This window comes from Falco rusticolus, chromosome 3 (assembly GCF_015220075.1).
Source record: "Falco rusticolus isolate bFalRus1 chromosome 3, bFalRus1.pri, whole genome shotgun sequence".
Classification (NCBI taxonomy): Eukaryota; Metazoa; Chordata; class Aves; order Falconiformes; family Falconidae; genus Falco; species Falco rusticolus.
In genome coordinates, this window is record NC_051189.1 from 112,622,858 (window position 1) to 112,650,204 (window position 27,347).

Sequence of the window (27,347 nt, forward strand, 5' to 3'; positions counted from 1 at the left end):
TCAGTTGTAAACAGAGTTAAATTAAGAAATGAAGGCTGCTGTCTCACAGACTATATTCAACCCCATCCAGAGCAGCCATTTTTAGGCACTTGGCAGCTGCACAAGATCTCAGGAAACTGCGATTACAGCCTACCACCTGTACACACCTTTCAGATACCAGCTTTAAATGGTTATTCTTCCAAGCAGAGAAGAGGTCACAACAGCCCTTGTTTTACTTGTTTGGCCTGGCTTCTTGGGAATAAGCTCACCATTCATGTAGAAACTCAATATAAAGAACTCTGATTGTTTCATGCAAAAACAGCCCAACATCAAGTAATATTTAATAGTTTATTAGGTTACTGAGCATTATCTACAGTCATAAAATAGAAAGTCAAAATTTAAAACTGTACAAAGCTATGTACTGGTGAAGTGAGAAGATATTGAAGCAATGGAGCACAAAGAGCATAAGTCAGGAGAACACAGCTGCTTCCCTGGAATTCTGGAAGACACTGGTTCAAGTTGAAGGCAACCAAGTAGGGCTCCATACACACCAAATTTTCTTGTGTCCCACCCTGTAACAGACACTGGTACAAACCCCTACATTAAAAAAACATAATATTAGATTAAAAAGGGGCACATCATACCCCAGTCTTGGCACCAATTCTGTGCTTAAAAAATATACTATGCAAGTAGTTTACTTGAAAAAAGGTACCCTACAGCAGCTGTTTAAATCATGTTCTTATACATACACCACAAATATATATATATTAACATTTTCAACAACTAAACTCATTTGTACCTACACAGAACCAAAGGGATAACTCAAGAGCAAAAACCAACCACACAAATGATTTTCAAGACAAAGAAATGTGCAAAATAACCCCAGAAAGGCAGCATAGTGACCTGTGGTGAGGTCAAGAGAGCAGCTCCTGCTAGTAAAGGAGTGTCATCCTCTTAACTTGGCTACTGAGGTGAGAATCTATTTGGGCTGTGCTGATTTTGCCTGACCTGCTTATCCTGTTTATTGCAGTTCTCTCCTGCCCCCCAGCTCTGGAGAGGTTCACTTTTTTCTTGCTGTACCTGAAGATCATCCCACTGGCCTCTGTTAAAGTCTTGTAAGTTACATTCTGCAGCAATCACCTTGATTTCTTATCTGCTGATGGTACTTCTGCAGCCACACTGCTACCACCTTCTCTGGGACAACTTCCCACCCCCAAGCAAGAAATCGCCAGCTATTCCTGCTGCATAGTTAGAGATTATGGCAAAGTCCTATGACAGAACAAAGAAAGTCCTATGACAGAACAAAGCCTGGTTTGGATGACTTTAAGCAGCTTATCTAAGAGAATTCCCTGGCAGTGCCATTAGAGAAACATTAGTATGTTTCTCTAAAGCCTTAACTTGAAACAGGCTATACAGAAAGCAGACCTAAGATGGCAGGACCTGTAACTGCGTAACAAGTCTCAGCTCATACAGCCCGTCTCAGCCAACTGCTGAAGTCTGTCCCTTCCCTGTCCTCACATCAGCAAGGGGCCTTTGATCCCAGACTAAAACTTACAGTTTTAAGTCAGAAGTAGGCAAGTCATGACACAATATGATTGCTCAATCAACGGAGTCAAACCCACTAAGAAGAGGCAGAACAGAGAACAGAACAGGAGAATGGAGAAAACAGTGCTGATAAACAAGAAAGCAGGATTCACTATCTAGGAAACAGCATTAGACCATGATGAGAAGTCCTGGCAGAGATACAGACAACAGCAACATAACCACCTTCCCCAAATTTAGAAGCATCCTGGTGGAAAGGTTCTTTGTTTTGGTGTTTCAGGGTTGAGGTTTGGTAGTGTTTTTCTGTTTGTTTTTAAAAACTCAGCAATTAATTCTTCTTGGATTCCAGACTCTTCCCAACTCTGCTGGCCACCCCATGCCTTTGCATTCTTAGAACATGGTCTTAAAATTTCCACTCCTAATACCTTTCCCCAAATTATGTTCTTCCCTTTAGCTGGCATAGGAAAATCATTCACTCCGAGGCTGTAAAACCCAAAGAGTGCAGTACGGCCTTTTCTCAGGATAAGCACAGAAGCACAAAGCTTCTGTAAGTGTTCTTTTTGTAGGTGTGCTGGGGAAGTGACTTCCAAAGAACAAACCACTCAGCTGTGAAACAAGGATTACTTAAGAACTTGCCAATAAGGGTACATTGAGACTTAAGCAGTGGCAGGAATACTTTGGCCAAGGAGTTCCAACAGTAGTGATGACACAAGGTGGAGAACCCATTGCTCAGTGGGTCAGCTCTGACATTTTGCCTTGGTTCCAACTCTCTATCCTTGAACATGAAGGTCATTGGTAGAGCAGGTAACTCTTGAGGGAGGCTGGCAAGGGCAGTGTAGGGATCTCATTCAGTCTTTCCTTGCCCAGAGCAAGCCTCACAGCTCGCCGACACAAGTCCATCAAAGGCAGTGGTTCAGCTGGGAAAAAGAGACCCAAGACATTAATACTCATTTTGCTCATTCTAAAAATCCCCCCCCAAAAAAGTGAACACCCGGCACGTTTGCAGGGCCAAGCCATCGAGCATTCACATATCAGCAACTTCAGCTCATCAAATACACAGGCAGAGCATGATGTTTCTGTAGAGGTTATTTGAGCCATATATGTGCATGAACAGAAAAAATACTGGTCCGCTAATGCAAGTTTCCCAAATGCAACAGCATTCAAGTGCCTCTTACTGTAGTATCCAAAAATCTTTACAGGAGATTCATTGACATAAAAGAATGCAGTAAACAACCTGATAGCATCATGTGGCACAGGTACCCAGAAAGTACCATGATTTCTCTCATACAGTAGTGTTAACAGCTGTCAGCTCCTTTATTTGTAGTACATACCTCCCATGAAAAACAAAGCCATCTGTCAAAGCTTCATGTCACCACTTGTATTCTGACACTTTCCATTAGAGGATTCCCTCCTGTGTCATAAACCTGGGGAAGATTTAAGCCTTTGGCTATCTTTTTTTCAACCTGTACTTATAAACACTGAAGATAATACTAGTTTTTCAGGAATGGCATATGGGGTCCTTTGATGCTGAAGAGTCATTCATAACATACAGGGGGACTAAGGTCAAAGCGAGAGTTAACACTGTCACAGCTGCACAGAAGGAAGATACAGATTAGTTTCTCACAGCTTCTGTTGCCAAGTCTGTCAAAGCTCACCTCTACACAGCATGCTGCTCAAGCCTAAGGGGTTTCTCCTCCCCTAGAGAGGGCTAACATGAAGACATACCAAATCAAGCAGATAACTGGACATCCTTCTAACAGCCTGAGGGCTCAGCATGCACCATTAGAAAGCTTCCTTTACAGACATCTTGGGCTGAACACAGGCACCTAAAAACATGCACAGGAATGGAAGTTTGGCTGAGAAGCTGCAGTTTTCAGGAACCTCGACAGATGCCAACAGCTCTAGCTTCCACTACTACAAGCCAAATTAATCTGACTGTTCATACAGCTGTTTTTAACAGCCGAGAGACAGGGAAAGCTTACTTTTTCTGAGCATGGTCATGTTATTGCGTTATTTTATTTTATTTATTTATTTTTTTACAGGAATTCTTGCCATCAGTAAGGTGGATACAAGTCCCTTTGCTTACAGCTAAAATTGAAAAGTTAGAACAGGGGAGTGTTGTCAGTAACCTCTGACCAGGCCAGTCCTGATTCTACTTTGGAAAAAGCAAGCAATCGTATTGCTCCATGTAGGAAACACTTCCATTGAGAAGTGAAGATAGATAATTTTTATCTAACTTTTGGCAAAACGCCTGTGAGAAGAAGAGTTTGTTAGCTGAAGAGAGACTTAGTAACAAAGGCAAGAAACACATGCACTTGAATTGGTCTGTCACCTCCTGAAGTTAGCAGCCAAAGCTGAACTAATGCCCTACTTCCCCCCTCTCCTTCCCTGCTATGGATACAAGCTATTATCTGCTCCAGGGGAAGCTGCAGTAGAATGTTTTTTCTAGAAGTTTTCCCAGTGCTTCAAACGTCAATTATTCCTGAGGAATCATACCTCTCTCTGCACACCTCTGTTGCACTGATAGCTGGGTGGAGAGCAAACAGATCTGTCAGGGCAGTGCTGTTGCTTCCCAAGCGCCATCATTTGTCATACATGTTCTGCACCACAGGTGAAAGCATGGCTGCACTCAGCCCAAGGCTCTGCTGGTCCTACCTGCTCCTGATCTACTTCAAGATCCATGCTGCCTCTTCTGTAGGGACAGGTCTCTACAGCTAGGCTGCATGTCTCAGCTCTGGCTGTGATACTGCCAGACAAGCCTACCACTGGCAGCGCTCTGTTGGCACTTCCCAATGTAGCTTATTCTTAAGCCACCAGGGTAAAAGGCTGTCCCAATTCCTCCTGCAGCATATGGAGATAGCTGGGACAGAGGCATCATCTAGCCAGCATCCCAGAGGATGCAGGACCCTGATCTTCAAAGCCTACAGATGTTACCATAACAAACGCATTCCAGTTTAATGGCCTTAAAAGGAGAGGATCTCCTTCCCACAGAGATTAAGAACGAGTACTTTGTCCTCACCTTGTTTGCACTGATAACCCAGCCTGACAGGAGACCCCCAGACCAAAAGAGAAAGCACACACATATCTGACCTCCTTCCATTCACAAGCACTACAATCCCTGGACAGTGTTGCTACTGAACGCTCAGAAGCGGTTAGAGCCAGACACCTTCTGTCTATCTGTGCCAAAAGAGCATCCTGTCATTCCTGGCCTTGTGCCCACAATTCACTCCTATGCTGAGAACACATTACAACCAAATCCAATACTGGAGGTGGCCTTGCTAAGTGCAGTTCTGTGCCAACAACTCCACAGACTTGCTGGCTTTGAGGGGAGCTGCAGCTTTTGGCTTTGACCCTTCCCTTTAGAAAAACCTAGTTACTGGAGCCGTTATTCCGTAAGCTGCTGGGGCAGAATGAGCTAGGCTTCTTTCTTTTGGTGAGAAAATGCTCTGCCAAGAGCACTCTCATGGTCTTGCCGAGTTGAAGCATATTTCTCAAAGCACTTGTGGATTTTTCTCCCATCCCTTTGCAAGGCTTTCCTGGTTATTCTGACAGCTCAGTTTTTGATGCCCAGTGTCAGCCTTGCTGTGCCTCATGCCACCAGTGCCAGGGGTTTGCCATTGCTGGCCTAGCATTAGAACATGTCCTAAGCACAAATAAGAGAGCCCAGTATGCCATAGCCTTTGGGCAGATACTGTTGTGGAATGCAGGGAGCACACTACTCCTTTTACATCAATACTGCCAAATTTATTGCACTAACAACATAAATCCAGATTTTAATCTGCTTCCTTCACCCTACCCAGAGAACTGAGTCACAGTATGGCCCCATGGGAATTTCTGACTATGAGAGATAACAGACCCTAGCACACTTGGACAGCCAAATTTATTACTCAGCTTAGCTACAGATTGATGTCCCTATTAGTAAAAGGCCTGGCATGCAAGTTGGGCTGGCTATAATATCCAGCCCCACACTGGAAATGAGCACAACCTGTCCTGAAAGCAGCTGAGAAGCGAGGTACTTATTTTTTTGAAAAATGAGACATTCCCACTTCCCTACATAGGGACAGATCTTCCCACTCTTGTCTACAAGGGATTTTAAAAGTCCCTTCATTAGCCATTTAAGGAAGGTGATTGTCCCTCAGACTGTTTCCTGTGAAGAGGCAACAGGATTATGTTGCCAATAACGCAACTGTCAGAAGGACATACCCACTAATACTCTAGTAGCAATACAGAAAGGTTTGTTGCCTCTGGACAGGACTGGTATCAACTTCTACTGTACTACCTCCCCAAACCCTGCTTGCTCCCTGTAGTGCTTTGGTAACAATACACGTTTACAGCCAAACAAACTTTTTGAATGGCCTATTACGGATCTGGCACTGTATCCGGCAATCCTTCCGCTGACACGAAATCCTCACCTCTGGAAAAATGGAAACCCTCCCCAGGATGGTCTAGCAAGCCTGCACACTTAAGTAGCACACAGATCTATGCTGCTAGAACAAATGCAGAGAGTTATACTCACGGTCAAGTCCATTCAAGTAGCACATCCGTATTTCACAGTGTCCCCACACTGCGCTTACCACTGGATATAGCTTTTTCCCTTTGAGTCCCCGAAAGGCAACACCCATGTATTGCCCATCTACAATGAAGCTCAGCGTCCCATCATCCATGTCCAGAACCACCAGGAAGGAGTCCGGCACAATGAAAGTTTCATCTGGTTCTAAGAAGGCAGGATAGGTTTTACTTGGCTGGTTCTTGCCATCATGGTACAGTCTGTTGCGCCCAAGGTCCCACCCCCAAGATTCATGGTTATTTCCTACAAGCGTCGTGTACCCTACTGAATGCAAAGGGGCATCTGCTGTTGCCACCCCAACCACAGCGTGCGTGCCTCGCTGCCTCATTGCCCACGTGATCTGCCACACATGCAGTCCTCGTGTATATCCCACTTTGCCTCTGATGGCATCTGTACTCTGAGCCACCGGATGCCGGTGAAATATGAGTTTGTCATCCTCTTTCACAAATACATTCAGCGAGCGGTCATCATTGTTCCATGAATGCAGTAACTGGACTTCATATGATACCGGAGGCATGTCCAGTAGCAAGTCCAGACGTGTGGGTTTGCTGTAGTCAAGTCCTTGGAGTTCCTGTTTCAGTGGCCTGTATACAGGGTCCCTCATATCCACAGTCTTTATCCCACCTGTGACCTTCTGACCCATTGTGTGTTCTGATTTTGCCTGTTTATAGGCTCCCAAGGCAAACTCATCGATTTACCCAGCCTCTCCTGCTGTCATTCAGCCCTTCAGAAAAGGTTGCTGGAGACCTCGTCAAGATGCACACCAATCAGTATTGCCTAATGGATAGACAATAAAAACAAGAGAAAAGTTAAACACTAGCACATACAGCCTTGCATGCAACATTTACAGAGCGCAGTTTTAATCTGTTTTTTCCTGACAACTTATCCTTACTTGCTGGTGGAAAGTAAGGACAATACAAGCTACTTATGCAGTATACCTGGCATACCAAAAGATTGCATATAGATCAAATAGATAGGTACTATGTTTCTAATGCCCCCTTCAGAAAGGCACTTTAATTTCTGGTTCTTTTTCTACATAAGGTATAGATTCAGGTACCAGAGCTCATCTTCTCTCTACAGTGACTGCACTGCTCCTTATTACTGCATCACTAAACCTTAGGAGAGCACATCTGTATTTAGGCTCCCTCCAGCAAACCTTGCTTTTACATCATGAACACCTATATGTTGTCCAGGCTGGAAGATTTGAGAAAAGTTTATTCAAGGCAGAACCTAGTACTAAGTAATGCTCAAGACTTAAATTTTCTCCCCGACTGTCTTCAGGGGTAGGACTGAAAACAAGTGTCTTGTACAGGCATAATTTTGTCTGGTCTCCCAGCCCTAGTTCATACCACAAGGTCAGACTGAGCAAGACATCCCAGCAAAGGCCCAGGCTGCCCAGTGGTGTTCACTGCTCCAGCTCCTTCCAACCACCACAGAGAGTTTCTTCTCTTGCCAAAGCCACCTCTATAGATATCCACAATGGAGCCAAAACACACAAGACATTAAATACTTAACAGTCCAAGCAGCTTCAGTCAGTTTCTCAATGACAGACCTGAGTTTACAATTGCATTGTCTTTGGACCCTGTAGTAACATGCTACAGCTGACTAGTAGTGAGAGATTGGTTTATATAGATAACTGCTCTGCAAAGCTTTCATCTAAAAGCTGCCCCTATCAGCAAAGAGTGGCATTACTGAATAAATGTCTCCTCCTCCTGCTCTACACAGGTTGGAACTAGCCTTCAGAATGCAAAACATTCATAAGTATAGCTTCCACTATAAGGAAGGGAAAGCAGGCTGCATTTCAGGAGGGATGTATTTGTGTTCCAGCTCAAGAGAAGGATTGCAGACTGGCAAGTACAACAGGCACTACAAACAGGCTTAGTACCTGCAGTATTTTTGCAGGGTCCAAAAAAAGTTTATCCATGTAACACACTGAAGTAGTTACTTTGTGTTCTCCCAGCTGGTATTCCAGTGCTTCCTCTGCAGTGCTCCTAGACCTAACAGACATTAGATGAAGACAACTAAATTGCAGCCTTCCTGTTTTGGCTGGTATTTGTAAGTGAAAGTTCTCGGGGAACCTCTAGGATGTAAGCATCCCCTAGAGTAAAGGCTACATACTGCAGAGACATACCCAAGTATTGCCTGTTGTTGTTACCCAGCCATAAACAGTTTTCTTCCCTCAGCACCAACAGTTCCAAAAGAGAAAAAGAACTGGGCACAAACCATCTCCCAGTAACAGTGATCAAAAGGTAAAAGCAGGCAATAATAATGAAAGCTTCTCCATCTGGCAAGTTACAAGCTTTCCACAGATCAGCTAGCAAAGCAGCTAGCAGCCATTGATACAGGTTTGAGGAGATTAATTCTCTTCAACCCCGCTAGAGCCTTGCTAAGTACCTTGGAGGCCTGACTGCAAGGCCAAAACAGCAGACAAAAACCTGCTCGGTCCTGCCTCGGGGAAACCCACTCCAACATCTGTCTGTACTATCGGCCCCACTGAACTGCTACAGTCAAGAGAGCAGATAAACCTGCTGTATGGTTTCTTTCATATGAGCAGCTTCAGTTGGGGCAGCTTCTCTTCTCCAATAGGAAGAGAATCCTCAGCTTCAGACAATAGTCCAGGGGGAGGAGCAAGATTCTTCTTAAAGTTTAGCAGTTTTCCTTCCAAATTTCAGAGAAACTTCTAAAAAGTTTAAGCCAGCTTGGCTTGAGATACTAACTCATTTCACGTACCTCTCCTCCAGCACTGCATCCACTGAAGTGTCTCTGCTTTCACTCAGCAACACAAACAACACTCTGTAAGACAGCTGCCAAACTGGGGGCAGCGATTAGAATTAGAAGTGGGACGGGAGCGAACTAGCTTTCTAAGAAAAAAAAAATGTTATTTTAACATTTCCTGAAGTGAGGCAATCACACAGGGCTCCTGCCAGCTACAGTCACAACAGTTACTCACAACCGAGGACCTCATCTGGCATAAAAAAAAAATAGAGCATGTATCAGATCTGTTTTAAAAATAAGGTTACTGAACATAAGCTGCAAGGCTTCAGTAGAAGGTGACAGGGAAGCCTCACATATGCTCCGAATTAGGGATCAATTCACCAGCTTCCCTACAGGTTTTTACTACTAGTCCAGGGTATGCCACTGGAACAGCGAGCTCAAAGTCTTGCAGGTCTTGAGAGACAAGACTATTTTTCTTTTCCTTCCCTTTTTTTGAAGCACAGAGAAAAATGTTTGAGGTTCTTCACAAGTCACATTACTAGGCAGCAGTATAACTATTTCAAACTAAACAGTGCCGTACATCTGAGGTCCCTGAAAAAACAACTGCTATTAAATAAGGTCTCATAATTATCAGCTGGCAAGGTAACTGAGGCATCCTGCAAGTTAAGTACCATCCACAACATCAAAACAAATCCTGAGTTACATAAGCCAGCTGGTGGACAGCTGAAAATAAGCAAGTAACAGCCAAACCCTTTGAGGTATAGCGCAGTTGCTGGATGCAGTGCAAACACATTTAGTTGTTCTGCCCCACAGCTCAGGTGTTGAGCATAAGTGTTTCCATGACACAGACACTCCCAGCCTCTGAAGGCACATGCTCCATTGCTCCCTAAGCCTAAGGAACAGCTGATCCCAAGAATAAGCCAATACAGACATGTGCTGAGCTGCTGGTATACAAGTTCAAGCACACTGCTGCAACTGTCTTTCACAGACAGTGTGGAATCCTACAAACCGACCTAGCAAGTTGCTTGATCTGCTTTTTCAACTCAGCACGTGTATTGCACACAGTTATTCAAGCGTTTGACAGCAGCTCCTCCCAATCATCCTCCTGTCCCACCTTTAAGCCCTCATGCCTGTGTGTACTGAAGTTCTCAGTTCTATACTTAAAATTTGACACCAACTCTGTTATGGAGAGATTTGTGAAATCACTTCAGCAGGTGTCTTCCCTGGGAAAGGCACACTAATGCTGACCAGAAGCAATGATGTTTAAAAAGTTTCAGCATTAAGTCATTTGCTCAGGCTGGGATACAGAATCAGGCTGCTGTGACAGGACTGAGCCATGTGGCATTTCTGCAGAAAGCACCACCTTCAGAACCACCTGGCATTCCCTCCCCTACAGTATATGGACAAAGGCTGTCATCAAGGCACTGGCTAAAGCACACTTGGAAGTCTACAAGCAAATTCACCTGTTGCAACTTTGATTAGGATCAAAGAACAAAACACTGGCAGGAGAAGGAGGGGCAGAGACTTCCCGAGAGCTGTACGCTACATGCGACAACACCACATAAGCAGCAAGAACTAAAACTAAGCAGACTGCAGGAGTGTTCGTGCAAACCGCTTCAAAGCACAAGATGCTCAAGTATAAGTACAACTCTGTTCTTCATTAGCAAAACAATGCCTTGTTCTTTGTGACTGTCTTCATCATACTTCTGTCAAGGCTGCTGCACTAGAAGAGGAATCACCACAGTGAAAGACAGCACAGACTTTTGAAGCACGTGGACTAGGATACTGTCTCACTGCTTGCTCCAAGGAGAAAGAAGCCTTTCCTTAGCACAAGCAGCACTCATCACTTGCGTTAGTTATGACTTCCCAGGCAGAAAAGGACAATGACCGGAATAAAGAAGAGGAAGGGGGAAAGACGGGAAAAGATTGGAACAGAGGGGTCTATTAGAGTGAGCACAAGTCAAATACTGAGCACCGTATGCCAAGATTTAATGTAATAACTGTAAAATGGCTCCTTATTAGGGCAAGGCAATGATTCCTGCTCAGAGCTGGCTCCACTGCTCCTGGCACTAGCTTGGTCTAGAACTGCAGAGTGGCACCTTGCCCTACAGTCAGGAAGCACAATTATGCTCTCATTTGTTAAAAGGAAAAACCTCTTCATGCACAAGACAATACAGGCACTATCCCTCAGCAGGAGAGGCACAGAAAAGCATACCCTCTTAAATTAATGGATTAACGCCCTGGGCAGCTTGATATGAGACACAGCTAGCCCTAAATAAACAGATATACTAGCAAATTAGCTACTTCAAAACCTTTGAACTGTTGCAGGTTTAAGCACAAATGTAAGCACTGGAAGTGCTTTTATCTATTGTATCACAGCTCACACTTGCTGCAATCCCGCTCTGCTTTATAAACGTAAGTTCACCCCCATGATGCTCTGTTCTGCTCCCATGCTATTTTCAGTCTTATTGTTAACCTTCTAAGCTTAAAAGCTTTGGAACAAAGTTAGAATGTCTCAGAGAAAAATGTTCACTGCTATTTTCAGTGAGAATTAGATCTCCCCTCCATTTAGCTCTTCAGAGCAAGTAGGCAATTTGCCATTCTAGAAAGACACGCCAAGTTTCAAAACAACTGCTTGCTGCAAATAGATCAAGGCAGGAGACAGCAAAGGCATTTCAATGGAAGGTGTCAAAGTCCCTGCTGCTGAATGGGGAGGACGCAGTTTTGCTGAGAAAAGGAATGTATATGGCAGAGCAGAGTTGACATCCAGCTCCCTCTGTGTAGGTATTGACATAGACTAGGCAAAGTAACTGCCTACCACAGACCTCTCCAGCTGAGGCAGTCATCTTTGTTTAGTTCACCAAAATGCTGTGTACAACAAAATGGAGCCACACTCTGTGCCCATGGCCACATCTACTCCCTTCAACTGACAGGGAACCTCATAAACTGCAGCCAAGAACCCAGCTAGGCAGATGTCATGCAGGTAGCAGTCTCAAGTATCCACAGCAGAGTATTTTGTCCCCCAGTACAAATTCAACAACAGAATCTTGATTTCAGTTACTTCCCCGGTTTCCCCCAAAGCCTAGAGGAGCACCTTGCAAACATGAGGCTAAATAGTGCCCCTTAAACAACTCGCACAGCTAGATTAAAAGTCGTCCACATTCAAAACAAGGCTCCTTATCGCTCCCAGACGATTCACCTCACTCCTACCCATGCTGGCACTGAAACCCATTCACCTGATCTGAACACACACCAGAAACACAATCCAAACTACCAATACAGTGAACTTAAACCAAAGAATACTCACCCAGTATGCCCTCGTTGTTTATTTGAGGCCAAAAGGCTGTCCCCATGAAAGTTTTATTACACAGTGGGAGGTTATTTCAGATAGCTACATCTCAAAGTGACATACAAATTCTAACAGGCTGCTGTGCAGATTTTCAGCTCCATTTGGAAGCAACGTGCACAGCAGCAAGAGCCCTCAAAGTCCCAGTCCAGAACTGGCACACAGGGCAAAGTATTAGTACTAGCCACTCAGGAGCCACTGTCACTGCTAGTTCCATTAACCAACCCGGCTCTTGAGCTACCAAACCACTGCCAGAGGCTTAGTATAGCACTGATGGTTCACAATTGAAGAGTTCTAGAAGCATTCTCCATGAAACAAGGGGATAGAAAATAATCTTACTGGAAGATGCCTGCAGTTATTTAAGCACCTGTGAGACATTCAGCCACTGAGAACACCCATTTTCGTGAGGTTGAACACTGACAAACCACTTCCAGTTACAAGGTTTACCAGAAAGAAGGACCAGAAACACTTCAGCTACAAGAAGTTTGATAACTTTAGTTCAGTAAACCCATGGCTCCTTACAGCTCCTCCCTTGCTCTGTGACTCAACACTTGGAGGGCGCCTGTCCGGAACATCAGTTACAAGAACTGATGAATGCTCTGAAATTCCCCGATTCCTGATCCAGTTTTACTTTAAGTCTGTTTCTTCAAGTCACTTTACTGTGGCTCTTCCTTGGCTCTCCCCTATTTACTGAGTGTACTTTTACAGGTAAGAGGCCAGACCTTTAAACAGCCAGCATACTCTGGGTGCTCTACAGACAATGGATCAGAGCCCTACCATAAAGATTTCCAGCCTAGAACACACCTCAGGAGAAAGAACAAACATATACATTCTGCACATGGTCATTTACTTTTTTACTTTTAGCTGAACTAAAAAATCCCAGACAGTACTAATAAGTGAGGCTAAAGAGCTCATGTAGCTTTGCTCAGGCTTCCATGATTTTACTAGAAAACATTAAGTAAACTTGGTCCATTTTCTTGGGCTCAATGTTCATGCCACAAGCCAACAGACAAAGGAGCTATACTACTCCTAGTTTGCTGACTCACCTGCTGGCAGCAGCTTACCCAGGGTCACCTTTCAAGTCCTTCAAGATACATGCACAATTGCACAACTAGTGTGTCAGGAACTCCCCACACAGAGACCCTTCACAATGCCAGCCATTCTTTAATGTGATCTCTAGAAGCTGCACCTCAACACCAGGTATTTTCCCCATTCTCCTTTGATGGTGCTGAGAACTGATCCCTTGATCACAGGCTTTCTGTAAAACCAAGCTAAAACCCAAAATACATCAGCAATACTGCAAACATCTTAACTGGAGCAGACAGAACTACCACAGCCTCAAATAGCATTCAAACTTTAGCCCCCAAAGAACCAGAACACCGAATTTTCCCTGGTGTTAATTTCCAGCATCAAAAAATATACCACTTTACTTGCACTGTGTATTTCTGCCTACTGCATAGAGTGGTCACAGGAAGGCTGTGGCACCCCATCCAGCATTTCACCAGCATTCTGGCTTTAGCACCGTTCCCATAGCACTAAATATTCATCAGACCTTGGGGGGGGGGGAAGCTCACTCACCTATGTGTTAAAGTTTTCCAGTGCTGTGTTAGTAGAGACCAAGCAGCTACAGAACAGATGACAGGAACAACTGCACTAACAACGTGGTTATAGCTAGTTTCAGAGTGTTGCAATTCTGCTTAGATCAGGGCTGGGCAGGCAACCCGTACTGCACAGCACTGGTTTTGGCAGCGCTGCCAGCCACACTGCTATCCTGCCCTACACAGAAGGTTGCCACAGGGGCAACTTCCTCAGCCCCACCTACTGGAGCTGAAGCACTTTGGCTCAGCAGGTTTAGCTGTTGGCAGGGCTCTGCAGCCTCCACAGAAAGTGAAACTGTAGTCACTCTGAGATCACAAGAGGTTGGGCAAGAAAGATGGCATGCATCCCAGCAAAAAGGAAAACCTTCCACAGTAAGAGGCCCCTGACAAGTAACTGTGCTCAAGATACACCAGGGATGCGGAGAACAAGACCCTTAGTATTTGGCAATGCTTGATTTACCTAGACTACAAAGTTACAAGCCACCTTGCTAAGTGGATAGCCTCATTCATCTACTACACTGACACCAAGAGATCTGCTCTTCTGTACCTGAGGCAGCTAGTACAAGCATGCCCATCCCGAGACATACCAAAAAAGGCTTCTGTCCAAGAAAGCCAAAAGCACATCGCTGTACAATGCTGCTAGGACTTGTAACCACTGAGAATCAGCTTGTCTGTATGAACACAGCACTCCAATGTTCCCCTCCTAAGAATGATTCAGACAGTTTCTGCAAAAGTCTTCTAGCTATTTTTGCTGTGTTGAAAGGTAGTGTGATGAAAGCAGCATGCCCTGTTACACCATGTTATGGAGTGTCTGGTTCTCCAAAGTGAAGCACTGAAGTTACTCAGAACAGCATATCTGAGTAAATTAAAATCTGGAGCAACAATCACCCACTGTCAACTAAGCCACTTACTAGAAACAACCTAAAGTTTCCACTGTCCACCTACCCAGCCAGTGCCTGTTAACTGCAGTGCTGCATAATCTAGCAGAAAATACTACTAAGCAACAGGCGAGAGGTTACTTTGCGAAGTATTTGTTCAAGTTGCTTCAGTCATTACAAAAGGAGTTCCACAAGATGCTGCCAGAAATCTTTCCTATTAAAGGCTAGTTACAAATGGTAATTTTGGTTGCAGAGAGACCAAGACATTTCTTTAAATGAAAAATGTGAACTCAGGCTGGTTTTCCTCACAGAGGAAATTTAATGGATGCTTCAGAAAGGTCATTAGACCCTTTACAGCTCTGTATAAGGTAGCTCCCAGGTACCTTACGAATGCCAACTGTGTGTTAAAGACCAGACACAATGTTTACTGAAGGCTCTTCAAAATAGCTTCTCAGAGGCAGATTTCAGCCCTTTGCCTGCTCTGGCAGTGCCATCTTTGGTGGGCGTCCAGTCTTAAAATGGTCAAATATTTGGAGTTAAGTTCTCCTTTCCACTCAGGCCCTGTACTTAGTGACAGGCTCTTCCCTAATAACCCTTCAGAACCACAGTGGAACATGGATTCTTCCACAGCCTCTCCCACTTATGACTAATATGCACTCACAGGCACAGCACTAAGATCAGCATGCCATACTGACATAATGGCTATGTCTACCAGCACAATCCATGATCTTTCATTCATCCCACATACCTGAGCACATGTCGTAACATATTGCAGAAAGGATTTTTTCTTAACAAGATGCTGGGCCGGAGACTTTCTTTCCTTAAAGGACAAATGGCAGCAAACTATCTCTTCAGGACCTCTGCTTCCTTGCCTCCTTCAAGGAGAGGAAGCCAGCTAGTAATATGCAGCCACAAAGCAGCTGGGATCAGCTTTTTAGAAGCCTCAGTCACTGCAAGCCATTGTTTTTGGCATGAGGCATTGTCTAAGTAGACTGACCATAGGAAGATGGACTAACTAGTACTCTAAAGCAAGTCTTTTGTACCTTTCCCAAAACCACCCTGAGGACCCTTGGTCCTCTGTATTTTGAGGACAGCAGCATTAGGAAGACATGTAGATTAAACAACTACTACTGCTGGCTTCAGACCTCTGTGTTACCAACAGCATAGTTTCTCCTTATCCCCTTGCGCGATGTGTCCATTTCCTTTCCACCCTTACCCATGGTCTGTAGCCTTCACAGAGCAAAAGCTGTGTTCAAGTTGGGACAACGATACTCTGGCTAGAAACAGTTCATTTATTGGTAATTTAACATAGAGATATGAAAAGGAATGAAGCAGTTTGCTCTGGTTTCCCAGCATGCTAACTGTACAATAGAAGTTTACTTTGAACACATACCCCTAACATTGCAGAGCACCGCCACAAGTGCCTGTACTGCAGAATAAACAGCGTATGGCATAAAGAAGGTTACTAAATTGATCATGGGGCCTACGAGAAGCCATTATAAGTGTGCACAGCAAATAGGAGCTGACTGAACAGGCCAGAAAGGCAGCAACTAAAGCTCTTCCCCCATAAGGCAGGATGGAGCCCTGAGCTGACCATCCCGCATTGAATTGACAGCTCTGCATCTTAGCTAAGCACTGAGAAATTCAGCCAGAGTCCCTTCCCCTGTCCCGCAGCTGCAGCACTAGCCTTCCTTAGACCTCTCCCCTCCACTCCTATAACTTCCTGCTGGTCTAGAACATTTGTTTGTAGCCAGCTGCTGAAGTGCTATTTTCCAGAAGCAACTTTTAAACTCTGTATTCTAGCAAGTATTTACAGGTAGCTGCTACAAACCTAGAAGACTGACCTCATGAACTTGGGTTCCAGATAAGAGTTCAGCATCTGAATCATGCTTTTTAACACACACACACACCTGGTCACATGCTTAGATGACAGTCAGCTCAGCTAGCAGCCTAACCATTTGCCTGTGGCTCTCAAGTTAACAACACGTACAAATGAATTGCAGACATCACTGCTTTAATGCAGAAGTTGTGGAAGGCTATAGTGGGGAAATGCTGCTGACAGATCAGTTGTGTCAAGTTCAGCTTTGAGCCGTAAATCTGCACTCTAGAAAGATTCTTTTGGAGGAAATAGCAAAACAGCTGTGGTTTGGCAGTTAGATCTGAGCTGAGACAGCACCTGTACAACTCCACAGAGCTCCCTTCCTCCTGTGGAAAAGGATAGGGAGATGTGACAGCAGGGTCAGAAAGCAATGCAGCCACTGCAGATGGAGAGCCTGGAGAAAAACCAGTAAGTTGTTGCAATTACTATGCCCTTTATGTACAGCCCTATTCTCACTCAAAGTACTTTGCACACCATCATCAGCACAGCCATTCTGGAGCACAAGCTGTTTACAGCCAATGCACTGGTTTGGAGGAGCTTGTGGGAGGCTATAGCACTCCACCTGCAGCACGTTCCACCAGCATAGCAAGTTCTCTGCATGCTTCAGCACGAGGGTACCCATATAGAGAACAGAGCAGCAGATCAAGTGTCTTCCAGACCAGACAGAACATAATTCCCACACACCAGGTTCTCATCTCACCAGTCACATTTGGCAAAGTCCTATTTCTTTTAGCTCCTGGTCTCGTTTCCAGGCTAGATCTATCAGACAAGTGATGCTTTTCCTCATTGTTTGTGTCAAGAATCCATTTTCTAGGGACGGAGTTTGTTCATACTGAAATTGAGACTGTTTGATACAACTATGAAGGGTGCTCCCAGGTTGCTTCACTGCAGTCTTTCCCTTAAGAAAAAGGCACTAGTGTCTCAGGGGAGTTTATTCCAAGGTTGAAAAAACTAGGCTAGCATAGATACACCAACTGTGTAAGTCACCTGCAAAAGGCAGTCTATTCACAGCTCTGATTTCTTTACATGCACTCAAAAGATGGCTCTATGATCTGCTCACAGACTAAGTTCTATGGGAAGTCACATAAGCAGAGGGAAGAGAGGTCACAGGCAGCCTTTCTTCACCTTATGTAAAGGTTCTTCTTACACCTTTATACCTACCCAGCCACCTTCAATTGTTTTCCCTTATGTTACAGAGACTTTGCATTTAAACAAGCACCGCTTCCAGAGGAAGCCTCACATTCCTGTAAGGTTGAAATCTATGCTTGGCACATTGCAAGCAAGAAATCCCCAGTTTTATAAACAAGCTGCACTTGAAAGACTAGTTTGCAGGACTGAAGTACCAAGTACAATGCCTAACAGTACCTTCCTTACAACTTCCCTGTCCTTTAGCAGCCAACTCCATGCTGCTTTTCTAACATCACACACTGTTAAAATTAATGAACAGCTCAGTTTAATAATTCTAACCAAGGATTACACTGAGGCTTCTGTTCAGATGCCATATACTATTACCCTTACATAAAAGCTTTGAGAATGGGGCTGTCCTGTCCATACAAGGAGCTTAGCAACTCCAAGTCAGCCAAGTGCTAATGCAGCCAGCATGGAAGGGTCTCAGATGGGTTTGTCTTCAGGACTCATAGGTTAGATGGCTACCCAGGAAGAAATTTCAGGGTCTTCCACGGCTCTACTTAGTCCACCCTCACAAAAAGTCAAAACAGCAAGCATTTAGGAAATCTACCTTCAAACCAGGCCTTAAAGCCTCAACTCCAAAGTTATCAATGGGTGGTCTCAGTAGTGTCAGGGAAATGAACAGGAATGACAAAGGACTGAAGAGGTACCTGTCGTGACAAAGCTACAGTACTGGTCTGCTTTTAGCTTCCCATTCAAAAGCATTTCCAACACAGTGACAAGGCCTGTCAGTTGCTCAGAAGCTTTTGTTGAAAACTGATCTGGAAATGGGGAGAAGGAAGACTGTCTACCCTTTCAGTGTAGTTACTGGCTTGACCAGAGGATGATCATCAGGTCAGGCCTCATCCCAGCGCAGTGAAAACCACAGTCCAACTGACCATTAGTTACTGTTTCTCTTCCTCTAGCCCTCCCCATCTCACTCCGTCACACTGCTGTATGAGCGCAAGCATTAGTGCAATCACCCTGAAGACTGAACTGGGGAACCAATCCAGGACCATGTTGTTCCAAGCTGTTTCACTGCCCCGTAATACAGACATTTGCCCTAGCCCACAAGACCAGCAGGAACAAGTAGCAATTATTTTGACAGCCACTACCCTCCAGAAGCCATTCAACAGGTGGAGTAATAAGCTGTTCAGCACTGATGTTTGAAAAATAGTCAGCATCTGGCCAAGCTGCCATGCCTGCCTAATGTTTCTCCTTCCTTCCCTCCAGCACTGAAGCCATAAGGTCCCAAGACAGGCTGCATTTAGAAAGGCATTTCCTCCACAATTAAGCCATCATAAATTTTAAATAGCAGATATTTACGTTCAGAGCTATTTGCATTAAAGAAGCCCACATAATCCATAATAAGCCACCCTCTTGCACAAGAACTCCCTGTTTACTTACTTCCCCACTTCCTAATTTGCAGTCCACTGTCCATCCCTCATGTCCGCTTAAGTATCTTGATTCATTTTTTTTGTGTGATAGCCAGTAGATGTGGAGGGGAGCAGTGGGTGGAAAGAGTGGTCCAGAGCTTCCATTCCTGTATCAAAAGCTTTTTTTGCTTAGACTGCAAGATTAGCCAACAAAAGCCATCAGGACAATGTTTTTGGTAACAAAGCACTGCTTTCCCCTTGGAACAGTTAACAATGAATCACTGTGGTTAAATGCTAGCAGCAGCTGTATTAAAACAAATCCATGTTAAAGTTCCCAGCAGTCACCTACCAAAACTCCTCTTCTGTCTCCTTCCTAGGTGACAGCATGGCAGAGCAAAGACACTTGTACAGCTGCATCTTGTGCTATTCTCTCCCAGTTCATGGGAGGTTAGCCTCCTATTTTAGCTATCCTTTGCCTAGAAGCAAATTTTTAGAAGACCTTTCTCACTTCCCCAATCCTTCAAACACATCGCATACAACATGGTTGGGTTTCTCATAGACTTAAAACTACAGTAATTGCTGGAAGTGCTAGTTTAGAAGTCCTCTTTTTTTCCAGGACAGCTGCTGTGCTGCTTTCAGTGGGCAGGAGAAGGCAACTCACAACACTTCCATAAACGCAAAAAGCCCATCAATACTTTACTGAAGTCACCTAGTCCACATCAAGTACCAATGCCTGCACGAGAACCGAACTGAGCCCCTTACTGTGTTAGTCACGTAGATTTGGGCGAGTACTATAGACCTGAAAAAGCAGCATTTTCTTGAGTAGATGGATTCACAATGTAAGGTACACAGCAGATCCTGAGGATTTCAGTCCCTGCTCCTAAAAGCAATACAGAATACTCTGTTAGGAGACATGTAGGATCCATCAGGATTCCTTCTCTCAGGAAAACCATTTACAGTTTGAGATTTTAACATTAAGATTGCCCAACCACTGCCGCCTCCTTCCTCTTTTAATTTCAAGATGTCACAAGCACTGCTAACAGTAAAGCAAAAATCCCCACGACAGAGCTGCTGCCAAGCACCAAATTACTCAACCTGCTGCCCTCAAACGGGTTTATTGTGTCTGAAGCCTCAGTACATGTATCTACATCAAATACATCTACACCAGAGGGGAACTTAAACAACTGTCTAGTACCGCTCATCAGTGCTATGGAAAAGAATAGTTGAAATCTGGGCCATGTACTATAAACGAATAATTCTTGGTCTATTGCAACAGTGTCTCTCTGCTCCCTCTAAGCAGAACATTAGATTCTTACTGCACCACAAACAGAATACAACAGTTCTCTGCAAGAGAGGGCAGAGCAGCACATTCAGTCACAGCAAAATCAGGGCCTTATGGTGCAGAACGGAAGTTATGCTCCATCCCTGCTTCACTGCCACTCAGTTTGGGAAGCTTCCGTACATCGCTTCCTTGGATCTGCATTTCCCCCATTTAGATGGGCAACAATACCACTACCCACCTACCATGCAGGGTAGAAGAAAATATTTTTTGTACAAGTCAATGAAAGCGCTGCACACTTCTCATTGTTGCATCACAGGGAGATAATTGAGGCAAAATGCAAACAGGACTAGAGGATGCCCTATGAAATGAGTAGGACATTCCAAGGTCCTGCTGGGTATCAAGCGTGCTGGGCATCATTCAGTTCCTCCTTACAAAAAGCTGCTTTGTCCCTGACATTTAAAGAAGCAAAAGTTAGCTTTTCCTCCTCCAGTTTTATAAATTTGTTTACATTTGCATCCTCAGCAACTCAGCTGGCATCCTTTTCCTCACATTCAACAGTCATGCTCTGCTTCCTAGTTCATCCCTTTCACCCTCCCTTCTACAATCTGCATTTAGTCACCATGTTGACCTCTGTCACAGCAATCCCACCACAGGCAGGGGGATGGATGTAGAAAGACTCCCATTCAACTATGCATGCTTACTGCTATTTTTCAGGGAGGAAGTAATTCAGGCCCTCAGTCAGAAGCTAATTTCCTGACTGAGTCTTTTCCATCTGATCAGATACTATGACAATCAAATCATGAGACATAACACAATTCATTCTATAACCCTGGAGTTTAATGCAGTTAAGGATCTCTGTATACACAGCTATTGCATCTTTCTACACAGGACTAGTGCTATAGTGCAACCCCATCTGTGCAGAGCTTTAAGTACAAAAAAGGGCAGAGAAAGATATAGTATACCAAGCACAACTTCTCCCAAAGCTCTTTCCTTCCACCAGCTCAGAAACAGGTGCTAGCAGTACCTCACCAACAGCCTGCCTCAGCCTGTACACTGCATTTCCCCCCACCCTTTTATCACTTGGTCAAGGGATTAAGTTACTTGGGCTCCTCTGACCTATCATGATAGTCATGTCCCTCTTTAGAGAGGGGCTGACATCAGACAAACTAAGTGCAAAGCCTAAGAGCACTGCAGTTCAGTAACTGTTGTTTTAAATCTTGTATTGTTGAACATCACGTAACAAGCCTGGAACGCAGACAGTATGGCTGCTAAGGCCTTGGGCAGCATCACTTGGGAAGGAAAACATCTTCCAAAACTACATTTAACTGATCTTAATTATACCTTGCAAGTCAGATCCATCATCCTGTGGATTTAAGGGACACGAACTTTTCCTTACAATACTTATCAGAAAGACAGTTCACCTTGTTAATCATGCCCCCAAATCCTAAACACCCTTTAAGGACACAATTCAGGATGTTGCTCCTTTCTGTAAGTTTTGAAAGCAAAGGGAAGCTGCTTGGTCAGTGTACTGTCAGCTTTCTTAAAATTTAGTCCTTCACTGCTCCCCAAGAAAGAATGCCTCAGTTATATCTCTCCTACCACGGTCTTCCAGCATCGCAGAAGGGACAGACCACTAGCAAGAGCTAGCTCCATTGTCCAGCACACCGCACTGCAACAAGTAGTCAAAGGATTCAGAGGTATAGCAACTGGCAGTCCTTGGTACAATGCCATGACAAAATAAACCCCTGCATGATGACCTCCTGACATACAGATGGCCAGGCTCAGAGAAAGAAAATAAAGCAAGCTTGTGTGGATGCTTTGAGAGCCTAGAAACACTGGTGTCCCTCCAAGGACTGCCTGCTCCAAAGGAAATACTATTGTCAAAGCAAAAGTACTTGCCACTGCTAAGTATTCAGTATTACCACAGGATAGGAGTAGTTGTGAAGTTTAATTAGAGTCAAATTTTCTTTTGTGGCTCCCCTTCAACAATGAGACAAGACTGGAAGAAAGCTTTTTTCTACAAACGTTTAATTAAAGAAGTTTTAGTAGCGATGCTGAGAATTGAAACAAGATTAATCTGTTATTCAGGGCAGAAATTGGTTATGACAGTTTTTGACAAACTGGGAAACAAACAACCAAAGCCCCCAAATTCTAGTCTGGCTATGCAGGAAATAAGTTGTCTATCATCTAACAAAGCAGCCAACCCACTTCGAGAATTTAACTTTTCTGATAATACCACATCAAGATGCCTATGCAAGCTTATTTCATAGAATCATAGACTAATTTAGGCTGGAAGGGACCTCAGGAGGTCTCTAGTCCAATCTCCTCCTCAAAGCAGGGTCAGACTAGGTTACTCAAGAGTTCCATGTAGTTTATTTTTGAAGGTTTACAAGAGCAGAGACTGTACAACCTCTGGCAACCTGTTCCAATGCTTGACAAACATCACTGGGACAAAAACTCTCCTTATACTTTGGGTTATGCATCTTCCTCTGTTCAAGTCATTCCAGTTTCTTAATCAGCCAGTTTCAGGTTGAATTTAGCATTAATCCTCAGGTCAAAAATCCTAAACAAGTAAATGTAGTTCAGCCTCTTGTACTAGCTGTTAGTGCCTTCTTACTGGACAGTGAATTACCCTAAGCAATATAGACATAGCTTTAGTTCACGGGTCTTTCTGTCTTACCTTGCCACATGGAAAAACTCAGCATTCCTCTACAGTGTTTACTCAGATCTCTTCATCCTGGGCTTGTTAAGCATTGAAGATAGCTGAAGTTACATCCTCATGCGTAAAGACCCATGGTATTTCACAGCTTAAACTATAGATTCACGTCTTTCCTGTCCCAAAGCCTGTGGAATCTGAGGGTGTCACCACTGAAGACAAAAACCTCACATGAGGAGACCGTTGAGTCACTGAGGAATTTTTTTTTTTCTCCATACTGTTTAGGAAACCATTCTGTTCACTTAGCCAAAGGATGTTTTCAGAAGCCAACACCCCTGCACATGCACCCAAAGCAGGAGCTCATCAGCTCACAATCATGAGAGGTTCTTGAAATAAAATTTAGGATTCCTAACTTGAAAGCCTGTCAGACTCTGCAATGCCTCCAGCACCAGCCCTATATGCAAAAAAGCCTTCTGTGACCTCCCTCAGTAAGTCTGGTAGTTTCAGCAGGACCAGGTAGACATTAAAAAAAAACCCAAACATTGCCACTTTCCAAAAAAATGCCTTTTGCAATTTCTCTCCAAAAGCATCTGGCTTCTACCATTTTCGAGGAGTTATTTCCCCTAGTCCCTACTCTCAAAGGAGATCTTGACCCCATTACCTGCACATCAGATGTGCCTCTGCTGCATTAGATAGCTCTTGTAACATGATAAATCATGTCAACATCATCTTTTCCATGTCCTGACACAGCAAGCCAGCCATGGCCAAGTTTAGGAATTCTTCATTTCCCAAAGTCACAGGCTACACAAGCTATGCTGTGTCTTAGCCTTATCCACCAGTTTCCCTCTCTCTGAGGGCAAGCCTGCTTCAGCATCGCCCTTGGAAACAATCTTCTCAATGCACACAGCTTAGTCACATCACCTTTAAGGAAGTACTGCACCTTACAGGAACAAGGCTTATTTTTTTAAGTGGAAGAGATGAAAGCCAGAAGCTGGATGTTCACACAAACCTCATGCTCAGTACAAGCCTTTGAAGGCAGGAAGGCCAGGGAAGGAAGGGTGGACTGGGAAAAAAGGATTGTCTGGCTAGAGGATAGAGATTGCTTCACTGCCACAGTGAAGTGTCTGAAGACTCAGCTCCTCCTCAGCTCCCTCCCCATGCTGTGCTCCACCTCGAGCTATACTGTCAGCACTCTTGTGATAGCATTAGCCACACACCGTGGCTTACAAATCAGCTGGAAGGAAAACAGTCTGTAGGAACACTGTGCATCAACATCGATGTCTGCCACCCTCTTCCCCATGCACAGCCTCACCTTGAGAAGGTCAGCGTCTTCTATACCTCCCACCCAAAAAGAACAGTCACTGATGTTCCCAGGCAAGGAGGGATCTGCATGGTAACTGAGAGCAACCCAGGCTGAGGAGCTTCCAACCCTCAGATTTGTTTCAAAGGAACACAGAATTACCTTCAAGATAAAAAACAAGTTTTATTATCAAATTTAACTAGGCAATTTGCTTTGAAACACAATTTCTTCCCCTGCACATCAAAGGACTGTTAATTTTAGTCTTGCAGCTAAAAAGTAGAAGAAATGAAAGCAGCATCTGTTTGGAAGAGATGAATGCAAGATAAAAGGTGTCTGTGACAGAAAGCTGGCAGCAGCCTTATGTTTCCTATTCAAACTTGACCCAGGAACAGCAACTCTTAAAACATAAAAGCTGTGGAAAAACCCTTCCCAAATCCAGCAACATAGCCGGAAGATGCAGCAATTGACAGACAGCGATTGCAACAGCCAGCCGAGGTGAAGCGTCCAGGCAAATCTGAACTTGCTATCCCAGTGTGATCAAGCACCAGTTGCCCAAGTCCATGATACGCACCCCCTTCAGCTACCAATTCCCTGCTCCCCTCCAAGTCTCCACAGGTAAAGCAGTTTCCTAAGGTTCTCCCTTAGCAAAAAGGAAGCAGTCTCACACCATTGCAGAACACCTTCAGAATGTTTGGGCATAAATGGCTTGCAATCCAGCCAGTTGAGAAAGGAAAAAAATCATTGCCATTTCTTCTCTGCCTAGTACGGTCTGTTCTCTGCAGCGAGTCAAGTCAGAATCATCATGAGTTTGTTATGTATCACAAATTTTTAGACATGCTCAAGTCCACCTCTGTAACAGAGGCACAGAAGTTTGTTACAGACATGTATCAAGGATAGGTCACCTGTGCTCCGTTTTTAAGAGGATTTGCTAGCACTTCACACATCAGGGCAAGAGACAGTAGCTTTTACAGCACTGAAAACATTAGAACGGCCATGCTGTCCTGCAAAAAGGGCTTCTACTGGAAGCAAACCAAACAAAAATTTTATGGTCCGCAATGCTACTTGTACCACCTAACCAGGGAGAATATATAAGCACCTTGCTCTTGTCTCAGAGGTACCGGGGCAGGGGGTGGACAAGTCCCTCTAAATATCTTTACTATGCAGGCTCATGAGTGAGGGTCACTTTGATCTGCCATCCTGATGTTCTGGGTAGGGAAGGACTGTTTTCTGAGCTTTCCCCATGCTTTTTAGTAGCACCAGGCTGCATCTGTTGGAGCCCAGGGCAAGCATTCAGAGAGGACCAGGCAGCTAGCATAAGGTACAAACAGCTCACGGGAAAAACTATGAAACATGGATCAAATACAAGATTTGCAGAACCTAAGTGCCATGTTGATTGCCATGCGCACATTTATTGTTTTATTCAGCTCAGGGTTTCTGCTGTGGAAGCATGGATCCCCATCCTTCCACTGATTAGCAGCTGATATGGAAAGCTACTTCTATCTAACCTTGAAACTATTCTAAACTGTCAAGCAAAGAGAAGCCAACATAGTGCAGTTTGCCTAACACATTGCCAATCTCAAGAAAGATATGTTCGCCCCTCATTTCTGAGGCAGCTGCCAGAAACTATGCAACTCAAACATTGGTTACATGAGCAAAAACCCAAGGAAAGAGCCAGATAAACATGCAAAGGACTAGAGCCCAGACATTTGTCAACATTCAGCAAACCACTCCATCAGCATGCTCAGTAAGGTAAGTCCTCCACAACCAGGAACACACACAAGCAACAAGCCATTTCACAGCAGCTCTCAATAAAGTGCTGAGCTAAGAGGATATTCCTGGCAGACAGATTACACAAGAGACAACTCATACTGCCAGCTTTACTGGAACATACACAGCAACTCCCCAAAGCAGAGCATTCTGGGATGATGCCTCACTAGATTTCTGACTTGTCATTAGCCAAAAAAGTTAAATGACACAGTTGAACTCTGTGTTTAAATATAATTGACCTGGGATATACCATAATTAGGAAGAGAGACATTGTACATCTCTATGAAGCCTACAGCTGGGCACCGTCTCAGCATAACGCAATGTTTTGTTTTCACCATTACCTGAAAGGGTCCTTGAAAATTGCTGTGGTGGTTTTGGGATAGGCAGGGTGACCAAAAGCTTGGGTTCTTACATCATCCAGCAAGAGGCTTCACATAACATAGCAATTTTAGAAAGCCACTCTAGCCTGACTGCTTGAAGTTTTATCCCTGTACAAGCGCAACTAGACAAATCAGATTTGAAAATGCAGGACATGCTCAAATGAACTGGATTAAAGCACATAATACAAACTGCTGCTGCAGGAATTCACTTGCTGCCTTCAGAGGACATCTGTACTGTAAGGTGGCCAGATGTTCAAAAGCAACTTTTTCCTGGAAATAACAGTTGCGGTAATACAGAACAAATGTTTTTGCCAAAAAGCACTAGCAAGACATGCACCTACAGCACTGTTCACAGTTACTTCAGTACTGGTTAGTGTCCAGAGCAGCTGGTTCAAGTGGCAAGGAGTGGAATCTGTCCCTTAGTCTTACTGGGACACTCAGAAATGCATTCCTATGCAACACAACAGTTTTAACTAGTTAAAAATCTGTAAATCAAATGGTATTTTAAGGGGCTTCCTCATCACCTCCTGTGTGCCAACATTAAGCTGCATTTCAATCATTTAGTTTGAGCAACAGTTCAAATCCGTATGATTAGGTACAACACTGCTAGTTTACGTAGTAGTAGTGCCTATCCACTGCAAAGAAACCCGCACACGAATTAACAGTTCACATCAGTTGTTTCAGCAGATGGAACTAGAACAATTGGTTAGGAGACAGCCATGCTCCGAATCATGCAGAGGGCTATACTGTTGAAGAAACTATATACTGGCTGAAGAGACAGATTTGTACAGGCTTTTCGACATTAAACAGCTTTAAGTGTCACCTTCTCAGACAGCATCTGAAAGCATTGAAATTTTTACTCTGGGCCACTTTAGCATAATCATCCAGACTCACAAGATTACGTCTTGTGTGTAG

General features: G+C 44.2%; 1 protein-coding gene across 5 annotated transcripts in view; it reads right to left on the bottom strand.

Annotated features, from left to right (window-relative positions):
- Positions 1-313: 313 nt before the first annotated feature.
- SPSB1 (splA/ryanodine receptor domain and SOCS box containing 1) overlaps positions 314-27,347 on the bottom strand; it is a 38,406-nt gene continuing 11,372 nt past the window's right edge. For 2 of the 5 annotated variants that reach the window (XM_037380506.1, XM_037380508.1), the window contains exons 2-3: positions 6,038-6,865; positions 314-2,438 (exon numbers count right to left, since the gene is read on the bottom strand). In XM_037380506.1, coding sequence (XP_037236403.1) covers positions 2,311-2,438; positions 6,038-6,731 — 822 coding nt within the window. In that variant the 5' untranslated portion in view covers positions 6,732-6,865 and the 3' untranslated portion in view covers positions 314-2,310. The other 3 variants (XM_037380507.1, XR_005103204.1, XM_037380509.1) reach the window with 3 other exon arrangements.